Consider the following 17592-nt stretch of genomic DNA (forward strand, 5'->3'; position numbering starts at 1 on the left):
TTCAAGACTCAGTTCAAACGATGTCAGACTTCTAACAATAATGCACAATTTAAAGCACAAGTGCAGTTTCATTTTTTTATAGTGTGTTTCTTTATGGCGGATAATTCTACTGTGTGGGGAAACTCATTCAGAAGGCACTGGAAACTGGATTAAGTGTTCCTTCATAGATTTTTTACACCAAAAAGCTCCAATGCTTGTGTAAATAATTATCTTAATTTTCCCACTCAAAACAATACATTTCAATATCTTATACATGTGTATATATATTTATATATATGTGTCTGCCTGTGCGTTAATTGGCTAAATGTATTGCACCTTACAGTTCCCGCAAACTCATTTACAGGATGTTGTGAGTAAAAAAATGTCAAACTAAACAGCAAAATGAAAATATCAGACATATACTGATTTTATTTTGGGAACACACAAAAAAAAGACTTAATTTCACATTTAGGCCTACTATAAACACACTGTTTTATTAAAAAATATATGTACTTACCTTTACCACCTCAAAGAGCAAAATAATAATAATAATTGTCATTCCCATGCTTTTACACCATAAAAATCCACAAAAAAATCAGCAAAATACAATGATGTAGAATGTTAATCGTGACATCATCAGTTTTCAATCTCAAAAGCAGCCATTTAGCAAGAGTTGAAAAGAATATGTGGTTATACTGGGTTTTGAACTTGCGTTTTAATCACATGGGGCCCTTAAAAATAACTTAATGCAGCATAATAAATGACAGGAGCATGTACTGTACATCTATTATTTACACCAGAAAAACAGCAGGAAAGGATGATGGCATAGTTTATTTGGGATTATGTGAATCACACACAAGAATCTACACAGCTCTTTAAACCTTATGGACTTTACTTGGAAAAATTGCATGCATATAACTGTGTATGGTTCGTAATCATATTGAAATAACGATAACAAACAGAAAAACAGTTGTTATCAAATAAAGTAGCATATATCCTTTGAATCATTTCACCCTTTACTTTAACTTACAATTTCAAACATTTATGAATATAAAAGGGGGTGGGAGAAAGGAATAACTGAGGGCTGGCATCAGAGCAGAGCTCATTAATATTCAAGACCATTCCAAATATGGTCAATAAGGACCTTCTGATTCTGCTGTATGTGAGAGAGACCTTACTGATGTTTTCATATTTTATAAATTCAAAAATCGTGTCCCGCTTTACGTTTCAATGACAAGACAACACAGCATTGTTCCAGAGACTCAAGGATGTTTATTAACAGTTTCTTTTATCAATCAGACTGAGTTGAGAAAATATTTGAGGTGAGATAGAAACTGAGTGTGCGATTTGGCTAATGTTTGTGCCATTGTCCTTAGCAAAGGAAACAAATCCACAGAACTGTTATGATATGCCACAGCAAACTCAAACATTCACTCTCGGGATGTTTCATCCAGCATGGAATTCAACACAGAAACAAATCAATAGAGAGAGCTGAGCGCACCGTGAGGATTTGGGTAAAATAAGCTGGGAATTATTCAACAATATGAGTTTCAAAACACTGGCTATATTTAGCTAACTCCGCTGGGATGAGAACGCACGCAAAAGCATTACATCAGCTAATGGTGTGAAACAAAAATAAAGTTCTGCTCTATATTTATATACACATGATGCTCAGTAATAAAAGCATTTGCCATTTAAAGGGATAGTTCACGCAAAAATGAATGAAAATGTCATCATCTACTCACAGCTTGAGCTTCTTTTCTGTTAAACACAAAAAAGGCTGGAAACCAGTAGTCATTGACTTCCATAGTATCTGTTTTTTCCTACTATGAATGTCAATATTCAACTCATTAGGGTTTGTAAGCACTCAATGGCGAATAAATACACTCTCAGAAATAAAGGTACAGGAGCCAAATAGTCCACAGTGGTACCTAAAAGGTGCATATTAGTACCCAACTGTATCTAAAAAGTTCCCTTGAGGTACCATTATAGACCCTTCAGGTACAACAATGTACCTTTTGAAAGATACCGCCCCAGTGACAGCTCCCGCACCTTTATTTCTGAGAGTGTAGTAACTATCCCTTTAAATATTGTAAGCAGCTCACAATGAAAACATATTGTGCTTTCACAAATAAAGGACAAACAGTTTGAGGTAAAGTAGAAAATCATGCATCGGTAGCACTACAGCGATTCTTGGCTAGAATGGAGAGTAAAGCTGGGTCCGAAATCAACATGAACTCTGGAATTCACATTTCACAGCAGTAAAATAACAGGTTAGATGAGTGATCGACAGATTATGACCTTGATTTTCCCTCCTCCCCCCTCCCTTGAATCCATACTGAATGGATTCTATTACATGCAACATCAAACCATGCTGTCCTGATGGAGCCGAACGGACAGAGAACTACGACTTGTCATCGTTCTTCTTCTTCTGGAACTTCCTGAACTGCGATTGAATGGCGACGGCTGCCTTCTCGGTTTCAGGGGCGTCCATGTCGATGTCAAAGTCCTCTGGCACGTCTTTCTTAGATGCATCTGGGCATTGAAAAATAAGGATACACAAGAGACCAAAATATTAGAGTGAAATGTAAAACTACGCTGCATTGTTTATGCAGAATGAAGTACAATACTTTTAGTCATTTTAATACTTCATAATTTTAGGGGCTACTGATAATATGGTACAACCCAAAATCAGTAAAGGTTGGGACTATGAAAAACAGTAGAGAAAGTAGAGATTTCCAAATGTACTTTGACTTATAAATATTATTTAGTGTGTTTCTCGTGATTTTTTTCCATAATAAACACGTAATCAAATTTTGGTTCTTGCAACATGTTCCGATTCGATTCCTCTGGCTGCACTGCATCAAGAATCGTCATTCATCTATAAGCGATATCACCACATGAGCTTAGGACTACTGTGGTAAACCTTTGTGAAGTACCACAATACATAGTTACATCCACAAATGCCGGTTAAAACTGCACAGTGCCAAAAGAAAGCCCTATGTTAACAGTGTCCAGAAGCCCCGTCAATTTCTCCGGGCTTCTCTAAAGCATCTGGGTTGGACCATCACACAGTGAAAATGTGTACTGTGGTCAGATGAATCAGTATTTCAGGAATTTTTTTGGGAGAAATGGATGCTGTGTGCTGCGGACCAAAGAAGAAAAAGAGAAGCCAGACTGTTACCAGCAGCAAGTCCAAAAGCCATGGTCTGTCATGGTATGGGGTTGTTTTTTGGGTTGTTCAGTGTCAGGGTTCTGCCACTCTGGTCTTGTAAATTCTTGTTTTGGTGGCAGAGTCCGGACACTAGCTTTGTCTTGTCTTGTCCTGTAGTGCTTGGCTCGAGTTTTCTTGGGTCGAGCACTTGTTTTGTCATTGCCTGGGTGCGCGTCGTCATAGGGTGGTTGCACCACGCTCCCGGGTGGTTGGGACGCGTGCTCTTGTACTCGTGTTTGTGTTGTTTCGTCAGCATTGCGCTGTTTTATTCTCAGCGTCTCCGTCTAGTTGGTTTCGGTTTTGGTTGGCTCTGAGATAAAACATGCGTGTTGCATTTATGTGAGCGCACGGTAAAGTGTTTTAACTTATCGTGTGCTCGTGTCTTGCGTCTGTCAAAGCACGTGGCTCTGTGTTTACATTGGTCGTGTGCTTTTGTTGTGTGCTTCAGTGTTGTTTTGTCTTGTCATAAGAACACGCGGTTAATGAGTTCTCTCATTGGCTGCGTGTTCTAGTCTTGTTTTATGTGAGCACCTGGCTTGCGTTGTCTCTTTGTGTCAGGTGCTCTTCCGTCTATCGTCTAGTCCCACCCACCTTGTTAACCCATTATTAGTTAATTATGTTTATCTGTTTGTGTATTAATTACTCCTGCTTATATTCTCCTCATGTCTGCTGTCCTGTGCCAGTTCGTTGTCGATACTCCCCCTGTGTTCCTGCTCTAGCCTTGTCTTGCCAGCCCAACCAAGTTTGTTTCTCTGTTTGTGTTATAGTTATGTGTTTTCCCCATCGGGGTGGTTTTTGTTGTTCTTTTGTTTTATTTTAATTCAAAATAAATTCTACTTTACCCTGCACTTGGGTCCTTGCCCCTTTTTCCCCTTACCGACTGTGACAGTTCAGGGACAAAATTACACCTGAAACACTTCATCACTTAGTGTCTTCAGTCCCTAAATGTCTTTTAAGTGATGTGAAAAGGAATGGTAACATTATTATCAATTCATGTTTATTTATATAGTGCTTTTCACAATGTAGATTAATTTGTTGCAACTTTTTTGAAATGTGTTGCAAAAACCAAAATTGGAATTATGTGTTTATTAAAACAAAAAACAAAACAAAAAACAATAAAAATCATGAGGAACACATTCAGTCATTTATTTTCTTTTCGACTTAGCCCTGCTTAGAAGCGGATGCCCTTCTAGCTGCCCATCACTGGGAAACACCCATACACTCTCATTCACACACATTCACTACAGACAATTAGCCTACCAAATTCACCTGTACCACATGTTTTTGTGAGCACCCGGAGGAAACCACAGCAACTTGGGGAGAACATGCAAACTCCACACAGAAATGCCAACTGACCCAGCCAAGACTCTAACCAGCAACCTTCTTGCTGTGAGAGGATCGTGCTACCCACTGCGCCACCGTGATGCCCACATGAGAAACACATTAAATAATATTTGTTGCATTGTCTGCAATGAAATAAAAGTCTAAGTAAATTTAGAAATCACTATTTCTTTTATTAATTTATTATTTTGCGCTTTCCATAGTGTCCCAACCTTTTCTGATTTGGGGTTGTACTTGTGAAAATAATATGTTAAAATTTTGTAGCATTTTTGCTTTGACAACGATTTGAAAGGTGATAAAGTATTGTATTGTACCTAAATCAACAGAGACCATGATTCTTAACCTCCTCTGAGCAATGTTTCTGTTTTCAGTAAGTTCACACATAACATAATTTAAAAAAATAGAATTATGTTAAATGGCAGAATTTTATGTAAAGAGATATACAGTAGCAAGATTTTTGAGGTTTGACTTTTGGTGTTTTGGTGAGTGCGTTCATTAATAGCCATATATATCTTCACTTTAATAAATTAATCAAGTAAATGTAATACATTTTTTTAATCTTGTTATATACCTAAAATATACAGTACTATGTCAAGAATATAAGTGTAACTTCTATTTATTTCCAATTATTCTTCCACTGGGTGTGGCAGGAAGAATATTGTATCATTTAAAATATGTTTATATTTTATATATATATATATATATATATATATATAATAGGTGGGCATAGATAATTTTTTTTTAATCTAGATTAATCTAGATTAAAATGGCTCATTTGAATTCTGCCGAAGGCATTCAGAATATGTGTGCTACCCAAATAATAAGTCTTTGAGAACACCAGGGGCTCATCTCCTGTTTCCAAAATGCATCACAAACTGCTTGAGAATCTGTTCTACTATGATAATTGGTGATGAAAATAAATGATGTTTAATAAGATGTACTTGTGTTTGCTTACTGTTTATTCAGTTAAACATGAATGTTGAACTGTTGGCCTACATAAGCTCCAATCAGCGATATCATACTTCCTTTTGATGTACGTACATACAGAAAATGCTGCTTCGCAAAGGCAAGTTCACAGAGCGGTGTGTTAAACATTGAGTATGTTAACATGGGCAACAATACTTTAATACGATTTTAATATAATTAAAACAATACTCTGATTAGGAGTCTACCATGTAAACAGCGATTTTTGATTACCTTAATGCGACTAAAGTCATAACTGAACTACACAGAAATTGAATTAAGACATGGAGAATAAATATACTGACAAACTAACCGTCGTGTAGGACTTTTCGCCATATTTTCCGACAAGATCCACACGGGCGGCTGTCAGTAAAGGATCGTACAGACGCACACACACAAACACACACACACACACACACACACACACACACACACAGACCCACACACCACACATCGTGAAATGCGGAAGTTTTTTTCTATTCATTTGGCCTACGTTATTAAATTCCATAACACTCTCACCAGTCCTTACTCATTATTTGCGTCTAATACCCCAGTTTGTCTCGGCGGTATGAATGAAATGTTCACGAGTTAAAGTGAAACTGCCGAACTGCAGTTAAAGTCAGGCATCCTGCTGATTTGATTCAGAAGAGCACTTTTTTTGTCAGACGGTTCACCGGTCAGGTATACATCCGTGCTAAAATATCACGGTGAAAGTCATCTTAGAATAGACCCAGCTCCCAACCCAACTTTGAGAATAGATTAACGGCGATCATTTTTGTATCGCGCGATAAGAGTCTCGCGTTAACGGAGCACGTTAATGCCGATAATGGTCCACCACTAATATATATATATATATATATATATATATATATATATATATATATATATATATATATATATATATATATATATATATATATATATATATATATATATATGTGTGTATGAGCAATTCCATACAAATTTCAACATTGCCTAAAAAAATTCACCAAAATAGCCAAACCCTTTCTACGTTTTTGAGCATGCTTGTATTGTACAGTATTGTAAAAAAAAAAAACTCAAAAATGTTTTCAAACAATTATTGTTGGTTGACCACAGTGCTTCCCACAGGTTTAAAATATACTTGCGGTGGTAGCCAGAATGAAACTCATTTTTAACCCACGCACATAAATGGTTAACTACATGTGACACAAAAATAATGTTATTTTTAACAATACTTTTATTTATTACACTGTTATAAGCCTACACTGTTTCTTTACAAAAGTTAAAGTTTTAAAAAAAGGCTGTTGAAAAAAAAAAGAAATCCAATATTTATCTTATTTTTATGCTATTTAGGAGCCATCAGCACAAAGCTGCACTCTCTCTCGCTCTCAAATTCAGGTTGCTTTATTGGCATGTCATTTTGAACAGTATTGTCAAAGCATTTAAGATATGTATACAATATATACAGTAATAAATCAACATTATCAATAACATATATTAATAATTAAAATAAATGTGTATATGAGTTGAGATGCAAGTTTAGTTTAGCAAGTGAGTTGAGACGTCAGTTTAGATGTCAATTCGTCCTCTCCAAGTATAAAGTTTTTTTAATCATTTAGATTAAAGAATCCATTATTTACTTCATCTCTCTGTCTCGGCTGCGTGCGCTGTCAGATGTGAAGCCAAGCGGAAAGTAGTCTTGAATAAAAGAGAAATGCAAGAACGTAACAACTTTAGAAAACGAAAGCAAAAGTCGACTCCCGAACATTTTAGGAGTTATAGAAACACCGGCCGGACACATTTTTAAGCCTCAAAAAGGTACATCTCTTTGGCTCTCTGCAGAGCATGTGAGACTGTCTGAGGAAGTGTTGTTGACAGCTCTCGTGCACATAAAAAGAGCAGCACGAAATGAGAAAATGATTTTTCACTGGTTAATCGAACACGGGTGTTTGTTTATCTTAGGCGGATACAATAAAAATTGTAAAAGGATCATAATGTGGTAAAAGAAAAAAAAAAAACCTGTCATCAAATATACTTGGGCGGCCGTTAATATACCTGGGTGGCCCGCCCAAGTAAAGGCTATCTGTGGGAAGCACCGGACCAAAGTCACATAAGTGGCAATTTCACATCTGTCACATCCATAATAGAGCTTCATTAATTAATTCATTCATTTTCTTTTCAACTTAGTCCCTTTATTAATCCGGGGTCGTCACAGTGGAATGAACCACCAACTTATCCAGCACATGTTTTACGCAGCGGATGCCCTTCCACCTGCAACGCATCTCTGGGAAACAACTATACACTCTCATTCACACTCATACACTACCGACAATTTAGCCTACCCAATTCCCCTGTACCGCATGTCTTTGGACTGTTAGGGAAACCGGAGCACCTGGAGGAACGAACACGAACACAGAGAGAAGATGCAAACTCCACACAGAAACGCCAACTGACCCAGCCGAGGCTCGAACCAGCGACCTTCTTGCTGTGAGGCGACAGCACTACCTACAGCCCCACTGCATCGCCCTATAATGAAGCTTTTCCTCATAATTGCAAAAATTCATTAATTTTCGGCTTGGTCCCTTTGTTAATCCGGGGACACCACAGCAGAATGAACCACCAACTTATCCAGCACATGTTTTAGACAGCAGACGCCCTTCCAGCTGCAACCCATCTCTGGGAAACATCCATACACACTCATACACTATGGACAATTTAGCCTACCCAATTCACCTGTGCCGCATGTCTTTGGACTATGGGGGAAATCGTGCACCCGGAGGAAACCCACTCGAGCACAGGGAGAACATGCAAACTCCCATACAGAAACGACAACTGACACAGCCAAAGCTCAAACCAGTGAGGCGACAGCATCAAACCAGCAACCTTTTTGCTGTGAGGCGACAGCACTACCCACTGCGTCGCCATAATATATAAATACATGTATATATATAGGTGATGCAGTGGCGCAGTAGGTAGTGCTGTTGCCTCACAGCAAGAAGGTTGCTGGTTTGATCCTTGGCTGGGTAAGTTGATGTTTCTGTGTGGAGCTTGCATGTTCTCCCTGCGTTCGTGTGGGTTTCCTCTGGGTGCTCTAGTTTCCCCAACTGTCCAAAGATGTGTGGTAAAGGTGAATTGGGTAGGCTAAATTGTCTGTAGTGTATGAGTGTGTATGGATGTTTCCCAAAGATGGGTTGCAGCTGGAAGGGCATCTGCTGTGTAACATGTGCTGGATAAGTTGTTGGTTCATTCTGCTGTGGTGACCCTGGATTAATAAAGGAACTAAGCTGAAAATGAATATATATATATATATATATATATATATATATATATATATATATATATATATATATATATATATATATTAGACAATGTTTGCTTTATTGGACAAAACAAGATTGAGTGCCATTCAATCATTTTTAGGACAACTTTGATGCAAGGTTTTGAACCACATCAAATGTTGAATACTGTATATATTATCTGCATCTTAATGTACTAAAGTGACATGTCAGATGCCAAAAGATCATTAGCACACCATAGACTAGCAGCACCACATTAATATTGAGAACTAAGGTGAGTGCACTGTATCATGTAGCGAGTCAGTTCACTTGTCGGCCATCAAGAAAATGATCTCAGAGCTTAGAACTATGTGGATTTATACATGGGGAAAAGAACAAGACTGTTGGCTGTTTTATTTGCTGATGGCTTTGTTGTAATCTGAAGCATAAATTGCTCCTTTAATTGTAGACTGGCTATTTAATAGGTCTCAAACTCTGGTAGCAGGTTTTTCAACCTAAATGCAACATAAAACTCTCACATATTTTTTCGTGCAGTGTTAGTTGAAAAGACTTTCGAGCTCTATTCATAAAAGTACTAGATATGAAGGTTATGTTTTGTTATAAGAAGTCACAGCTCAATAGTGAATACCTCTGAGATGAAACAACACATTAGACTGTTAGAAAATTCAATAGCAATTTAAGCAAGGGAGGATGGAAACCTTGACAGAGACGTTAATGCAAGGCGAGAATGGAAAGATGCTTTAAAAACACCTCAGGAGAGAGCAGGCCTCATGTTTCAGTCAATACATAAGAGGTTTTCTCCCCGTGTTCCTGTCTCCGTTTACACACAAGATCAATTGAATTACAAACCTTACTCTATAGGCAACACCAAGTATTATTTTTACACATATTTTGATTTACAATGATGACAAGAATAATATACATCAACCAAATACATATACAGTTGAACCAAATACACACACACGCACACACACACACACATACATACATACATACATACACACACATACATACATACATACATACATACATACATATATATATATATATATATATATACATACACATATATATATACATACACATAATATATATATATATATATATATATATATATATATATATATATATATATATATATATATATATATATATATATATATACAGTATTTCACATACATATTTACCTATATATATATATATACATATATATACATATACATATACATATATATATATATATATATATATATATATATACATAAATATATACATATACATATATATATATATACATATATATATATATACATATACATCATAGCACACGTGCTGCTGATGATTTGACAATAAAAGTGATTTGATATATATATCAAATCACTTTTATTGTCAAATCATCAGCAGCACGTGTGCTATGATGAGTGAAAAGCTTAGAAATATATATATATATATATATAAATCCCTGAGATTGCTTGGGGACCCCAAATCACTAAGCCCCTGTCTATATGAACAACTTTTCTGGTGTGGTTTGTTCAGTATTTCACTTTGTATGGTGTTGTACGGTTCCACAAGAGAGGTAAAATCAAGGTAAAACTATGGTCTCAGTGCACTTTAATCTTTTGTTTGCTTTTGAAAACACTATTCAGTTTTGAAAAGGGCGTAGGTCAGTGATTCACTGACTGAGGTGATCTGCACATCAAGCCCTGCCTTCTCGTGGAGTATTTCCAACGAGCCAATAATATTTATTTTATCATTAGTAGTATTATTTTCAAGGAGGCAGCACTTAATGGCTAAAAAATGAACTATAGAATTTTTATTAAATTCTGTTTGAATTTTGTTGTCATAAAAATGCAATGTTTTAATCTATTTTAAATGATATTTTATTCCTGTGACGAAAAGCTAAATTTAATGCAGTCATTACATTAGTTTCTATGCCTCATGATCCTTCAGAAACCATTTTAATTTGCTTATATTAGCAAAAAAAATGTATTAATTAAAAAATCAGCTTTGCTATAACATTAATATATTCAAACAAAAAAAGTTCTCATACATTAATTCATTTTCTTTTCGGCTTAGTCCCTTTATTAATCTGGGGTCGCCACAGCAGAATGAACCGCCAACTTATCCAGCACATGTTTTTACGCAGCGGACGCCCTTCCAGCCGCAACCCATCTCTGGGAAACATTCATACACACTCACATTCATACACTATGGACAATTTAGCCTACCCAATTCACCTGTACTGCATGTCTTTGGACTGTGGGGGAAACCGGAGCACCCGGAGGAAACCCACGCGAATGCAGGGAGAACATGCAAACTCCACAGAAAAGTTCTTTTAACCTGTAATAATATTTCCATTCTATTCTTAGATTTATAGCTTCAAATAAATGTAAATTAAAAAAAATACCTAAATAAAGTAGAGAATTGCACAAATATTACACTGGTACTACTCATATTTATCAAGCTCATGTACCACATGTACACTGTTAAATAAACCTACAAATATTAACACACACAGTACACACTCCAAAAAAAGTGTTTTTGTTGGGTCAAATGTGGACAAACCCAACCATTGCGTTAAAAAAAGAATTTAACTATAACTGAAAAATAAAAACAACCTAATGTTGAATTTGTCCATTTTTATACAACACCCCGTTTTTTATGTATGGACTTATTAGGACAGCATATGTAATTTCTTATTTTAACAATTCCTGAGCAATCCATTTACGTTACACAACAAATTTTCTAATTTCTTTAGTATTAAGGTTCCATCTATCCATGAATTTTCCCTTCAGACTATGATTTCATGCTGTCATTGGCTAGAGACACCAGTGCAGCTTCTTCCTTCTCAAAGGCAAGCAGGAGGAATAGATTGGTGAATTTGCATGGATATGAATCTGCAGTTTTGTGCATGAATGTCCTTGCTCCTGCACATGAGTGGGTGGAAGCACATCAATAGCTTCAATAATATTTTCTTCCCACCCTTTTAGAAGCATTATGAGCTCCTGTACTGTAGGGTATTCAATGCAAGGAAAGCAACTTTCCAGCTGGGGTTGCTGGATTAAAGGAGTAGTTTACCCCAAAGTGGAAATTTACTCACAGTTTACTCAACCACAAGTGGTGGTCCAAACCTTTATGAGTTAACACAAAAGAAAATATTTTGAAAATGTTGAAAACTAGTAACTGCTGACATCAATTGTATGGAAAATATATAACATACCTTCATTTCTGTTCAAAATAATAAAGAACTCAAACAGATTTTTTCCTATATTTTGCCATTGAGTAACCAGCTAAACACACACAAAAAAATTCAAAAACGTGTTTTCCTATTGACCTCCCAGGTCTTTAAATGTCAGTAGACTGATTTGTATGTGAAGTTATAGAAAAAGCAAGTGATTTTAATTCCAATCCATCTCTGGAATGCATTGAGGCATGTTTTGAGCAGTGCCGTGCACAGACTCTTAAATAGGCAGGTGCTCATTCACGCTGAGGGTGAGGGTGGGGGGTGATGGTCACAGAAATCATGCTACCTGTTGGGGGGAGAGCGCGATGTGAAGACGGGGATTACAGGCTGAGAGGGGCACCCCCCTGTGCACGGCCCTGATTTTGAGATTATGATTATGACAATGATATTTTTCCTCCCTTAGTTTATCAAAGTTGTATTAAGCATATCATGGACGTGGGACTCTTATTTTGAAAACAGGAGACACAGCAAAGTTAAAGGGACCAGATTAATTTCTATGCATTACTAAAGAAAGACTCCCACAGCCACCGCTTTAGAGCTCGTCAGAATGCAAAATGCTGGATATACAGATAAGGTATGCACCTATATTTCAGAGTACATCATGCTGTATGTATGTGCATGCATGTGTGTGAGAGACAGACAGAGAGAGAGGGAGAGAGAGGGAGAGAGAGAGCGCAAGCACTGAGGGCAGGCATCAGAGCAGAGCTCATTAAAATTCATGACCATACCAAATATGGTCAATAAGGACCTTCTGATTCTAGGGTTACTTTATGTGCTAATAAATGAGCAAATAAAGCAGCTTCTGGAGAATCTAAGCCACATGCCTACAATGTAGATATCAGAAAACAATTTAATATATTCAATCAATGCAGAATATGGCACCTTTAAGCATTTAGCATTATTTTACATTAATAATCACTTCAGTTTACTGTAAATGTTACATTTGTTGTATATAATTCCAGTTCAGGGAAAATAATAAATGAATAAATGCTTGTCAGCTGGATCAGTTGGCGTTTCTGTGTCGAGTTTGCATGTTCTCCCTGCGTTTGTGTGAGGTTTCCTCCGGGTACTCTTGTTTCCCCCACAGACATGCAGGGCAGGTGAATTGAGAAGGCTGAATTGTCTGTAGTGTATGAGTGTGAATGTGTATGGATGTTTCCCAGAGATGGGTTGTGGCTGGAAGGGCATCAGCTGCGGGAAACATGTGCTGGATAAGTTGGTGGTTCATTCCGCTGTGGTGACCCTGGATTAATAAAGGGACTAAGCTGAAAAGAAAAAGAATGAATGAATGAAACCTTTAGGATGTGCGCAGCGAGGTTGCAGAAAATACACAGAAACTCCGATGCGGTTCAGAGTTTGTTGTTTTAGAAATAAGTTGTATTTATTACATATTATATATATATTATTTATATAATGCTTTCAGTGTATTATAACAGCTTGCCACCCAGTGATAAGCACAGTTATTCTGCAAAATTAACGTTAAAGTGAGCGGCGTTCGTCTGACAGGTCCATTTGCGATAGCACCCTCCCAATTGATGTTGGATAAGACGTAATGGCCAAGCATCCAGCCTCAAATATACAGTACAATTATCTCATTGAAACTCTGAGTGTTTTTACAGGAGAGAAGTTAAAGGCCTGCAAGTCTTTGGATGCCAACAATTTTGTTCTGTGTGATTATGTGTAAGAAATAATGTTCCATGATTATTAGATTCAAAACTATGTAGTTCTAAAAACCAAGGTCAAAGCCAAAGACAAGGAAAGAAGACAGAGCTATACAAGGCCTGGGTAATCATCAACAAGCAAAACAACTGCATTTTGACAGCGAACTGCACCTGTACGGCAGGGTATGTGAACTTACACTTGCACATTTCATCCTAAGCATTCAGTATCCACAGTTTAGTTCACCATATTTAACTGTTTTTGCTGAAATCATTGCTGCAATCAAAAACGAGTAATGTGTATGATTCAGCATAGCCTGAACTCACCTGATATGAAATGAGAACTGCAGAGTTAAGCACTTTTAATTAGGTCCTCACTCCATTCAGCTCCCTTTTAGCCAAAGACATCTGCGGTTGGCATTAAAAGCAGCGTGGTGTATGGTAAAAGTTAAGTTTTAACTTCGAATTTGGCATCCTACCGCACAACATGACATGTTTACTATTGCAACCGGTCTGTTTTTGCAACGGGAACCGGTGTGACGTCATGTGTGACGTAGGTTGGTAATTCCTCTATATATAATATATACATATATAGTTTATTGAGCTTATGTGACTTTTTTAACCTCCCCCCCCCCCCCCCCCCCCCCCAATAAACAACTGGTTTAAAAAAAAAATTCAGTCATTCAAAAGTTTCCATCGCTAATGAAGTGCAGCAATTTCTACAGATTTGACAGTATTTAATGATTTTATTATCAGGCATACTCTAAAAAATCATGCTAATTAGTGTTAAAGGGTTGGTGCTAGCATTGCACGTTGCACTATATTTATGGTCACATGTTTAAAGCATCTGCAATAAGACCATGCAATTCCATGAGGAGTCAAGCTTCAATGAAATCAGCTTCCTTTGAGATGCAGTTATTCTGCTTTGTCCAATAAGCTATAGCGGTGTACCCAGCTCTTCCCAAGGCTGCGGTGTCCTCCAGAGCATTACTTCATCAAGACGAAAGCCAACAACAGAAGAACCCTCATGTCTTTTAAGTCTGATTTAGGACGTATAGGCCAATTTGTAGGTTCAGATCGATTTAGCTGGCCTTTTCATAGCTACTGTAAAACGCTGGGGAGCGCGTTCATTACTTCAACCCTTTTCCCTTTTTTTTTTCATACATAGGCACAATTTTTTTTGTAAATGCTTACCAGACTCTTTCGTCCTTCAGTGAGCACACCGTAGAACATTTTTGTTTGTTGGGACACTTCAGGGAATACTTTAGATTGCTTATGCTGGAGGATTTCAGATGGGTTGCTTGGCTTTTCTGTGTGCTTAAGGTTGTTTGGGGTAAACTCTACAACATGATGTATCTCTTCTCTTCCAAGACAAAAAAATCTCTGGGTTGTACTATTTGTATTCACTGTAGAAGCTGCTGTGAAATTATTAAAGATCTATGATGTGTTCGATTTGGGTTGTGGAACATTTTCTCAGTACCTTGTGCACCAGAGGTTTTGCTGTTGCCACCAGCTGCTCCGGATCCTTGCCTCTGTTGAAAAATAAAAGAGAAGAGGAATTAAATAACAATCTTTTTAGCACAGAAAAATGATTTTCAACAGTAGTTAGAATTTTATTTGCAAACACAAATCTTGAAGCCTGAAGCCATAAATGCAATGCTTAGTAGCATTACTTCATGAAAATATCATTTTTATTTATACACCAATTCTTTTACTTATACACCAAGTCCTGGGTTAATATTGTTATTAAATGAATAAGACCAAATTTAACTCAATGTTTGGGTTAGTCCATATTTTACCCAATTTGGGTTTAAATAACCCAGCAATTTCTCTCAGTTTTTTTAGAGAATGCTGCACTCTAAAAAATGCTGTGTTACTTCAACCCAATTCTGGGTGTAATATAATAGGGACTAACCCAAGTACTGAATCAGAATCAGAAAGAGCTTTATTGCCGGGTATGTTCACACATACGAGGGATTTGTTTTCGTGACAGAGCTTTTACAGTGCAACAGGATTACAGAGACAGGACAAAAAACAGATAATAAATATATTCTTAAAAATAGAAGTAAGTAGTGTATACTGGGTTATTTTAGGTAAGTAAATAGGACTAAATTTAACTCAATGATTGAGTTAGTCCATATTTTACCCAAATTAGGTTTAAATAGCCCAGCAATTATCTGTTTTTTTAGAGAATGCTACACTCTAAAAATGCTGGGTTATCTAGGTTTAAATAAATGAAAACCAATTTAGGTTTAAAAAACCCAGCATTTTTCTCTGTTTCTTTAGAGAATGTCGCCCTAATTCTGGGTGTAATATAATAGGGACTAACCCAAGTACTGAATCAGAATCAGAAAGAGCTTTATTGCCAGGTATGTTCACACATACGAGGGATTTGTTTTCGTGACAGAGCTTCTACAGTGCAACAGAATTACAGAGACAGGACAAAAAACATATTCTAAAAAATAGAAGTAAGTAGTGAATACTGGGTTATTTTAGGTAAGTAAATAGGACTAAATTTAACTCAATGATTGAGTTAGTCCATATTTTACCCAAATTAGGTTTAAATAGCCCAGCAATTATCTGTTTTTTTAGAGAATGCTACACTCTAAAAATGCTGGGTTATCTAGGTTTAAATAAATGAAAACCAATTTAGGTTTAAATAACCCAGCATTTTCCTCTGTTTCTTTAGAGAATGCCGCCCTAATTCTGGGTGTAATATAATAGGAACTAACACAAGTCCTTGGTTGTTTTGCTATTAAATGAATAGGACAAAATTTAATGCAATGTTTGGGTTGGTCTATATTTCAACCAATTTAGGTTAAATAACGCTACGGTTACTAAAGTAACCCTTCGTTCCCCGAGGGGGGGAACGGAAATGCTATGTGGAAACTTCCACTATGGGGATTTCGTCAGAATCCAATCATCTGAAAGAGTATAAAAACTGGCCAATGAAATGCCAATGAGTTGGCAGCGTCAGCGTGCACAGCTGGCGTCAATGACAATCAGTCATGCTATAAAGACGCAGCCAGTGCCATGCTCGACATCCTTTTCTAGCTGAAGAGACTTTCACGCTCAACAGCTAAGGGACAATCGTTGTGGTGAAGGAACATAGCATTTCCGTTCCCCCCCTCGGGGAACGTAGGGTTACTTTAGTAACCGTAGCGTTCCCCTTCGGATGGGGAACTCCAATGCTATGTGGAAACTTCCACTATGGGGAAATCTATGGAAAACGCCACAACGAAAGAACCTTACTGCGTCCCTGGCGAAGGGTGTGCCACGCAGTAGAGCGAGCGCACCTACAACGCCCCGAGACACAGTCTTCCAACGTGTTCCCTGGCCCTCACTTACCTGTTCCAGTTATGTTTTTCGGGGAGTCGCAATAACCCAGTAAAATAGGTTTTGATACGACAGTACGTTGGGAAAGCGTTCAGTCCCGATAGGGAGGACGCTGCGGAGCTCACCTGTTACCCAGAGGGGAGACCTGGTGACAACCTATGGACTAGCCCAGAGATGGGGAGTCCTTGCATAAGGATGGTTAGCGGGGAGGGAAGACACGAGCCTGCCCTAGAAGGGGGGACTATACCGTGGCTGAGTGAACGTATGGGATCGCCAGCGGGGATCACACATAGCAGGCACCTATACCCAGAACGCGGGCTGACCAGCGGGCATGCCGACAACGTAACGGGCCAACACCTGACTCCTCCGCTGAGTCAGGTGCTGGGGGCCTCGGAGGAACTCTGCAGGGTTCGCCAAAGAATGGGGAACTAAACTGACAAAGCTGAAAAAGCGCACGTATCTCCGGGTTAGGGAGAGTGGCGCAGCAAGCGTGTTTCGACACCTCAACCGAATCGTTTCCTCAATCACCAAGGGTTGCCTAATACCCTTGAGGAAACCGGCTCCACTCGCAGATTGTAA

At 37.7% G+C, this 17592-nt stretch overlaps 1 protein-coding gene across 1 annotated transcript in view; it reads right to left on the minus strand.

Annotated features, from left to right (window-relative positions):
- Positions 1 to 1228: 1228 nt before the first annotated feature.
- Positions 1229 to 17592, minus strand: part of pcp4b (Purkinje cell protein 4b) — a 64623-nt gene continuing 48259 nt past the window's right edge. The window contains exons 2-3 of the mRNA XM_056474386.1: positions 15158 to 15209; positions 1229 to 2514 (exon numbers count right to left, since the gene is read on the minus strand). Of these exons, the coding sequence (XP_056330361.1) occupies positions 2384 to 2514; positions 15158 to 15209 (183 nt within the window). The 3' untranslated portion in view covers positions 1229 to 2383. The remainder of the gene's footprint in view (positions 2515 to 15157; positions 15210 to 17592) is intronic.

This window comes from Danio aesculapii, chromosome 15 (genome assembly GCF_903798145.1).
Source record: "Danio aesculapii chromosome 15, fDanAes4.1, whole genome shotgun sequence".
Lineage (NCBI taxonomy): Eukaryota > Metazoa > Chordata > Actinopteri > Cypriniformes > Danionidae > Danio > Danio aesculapii.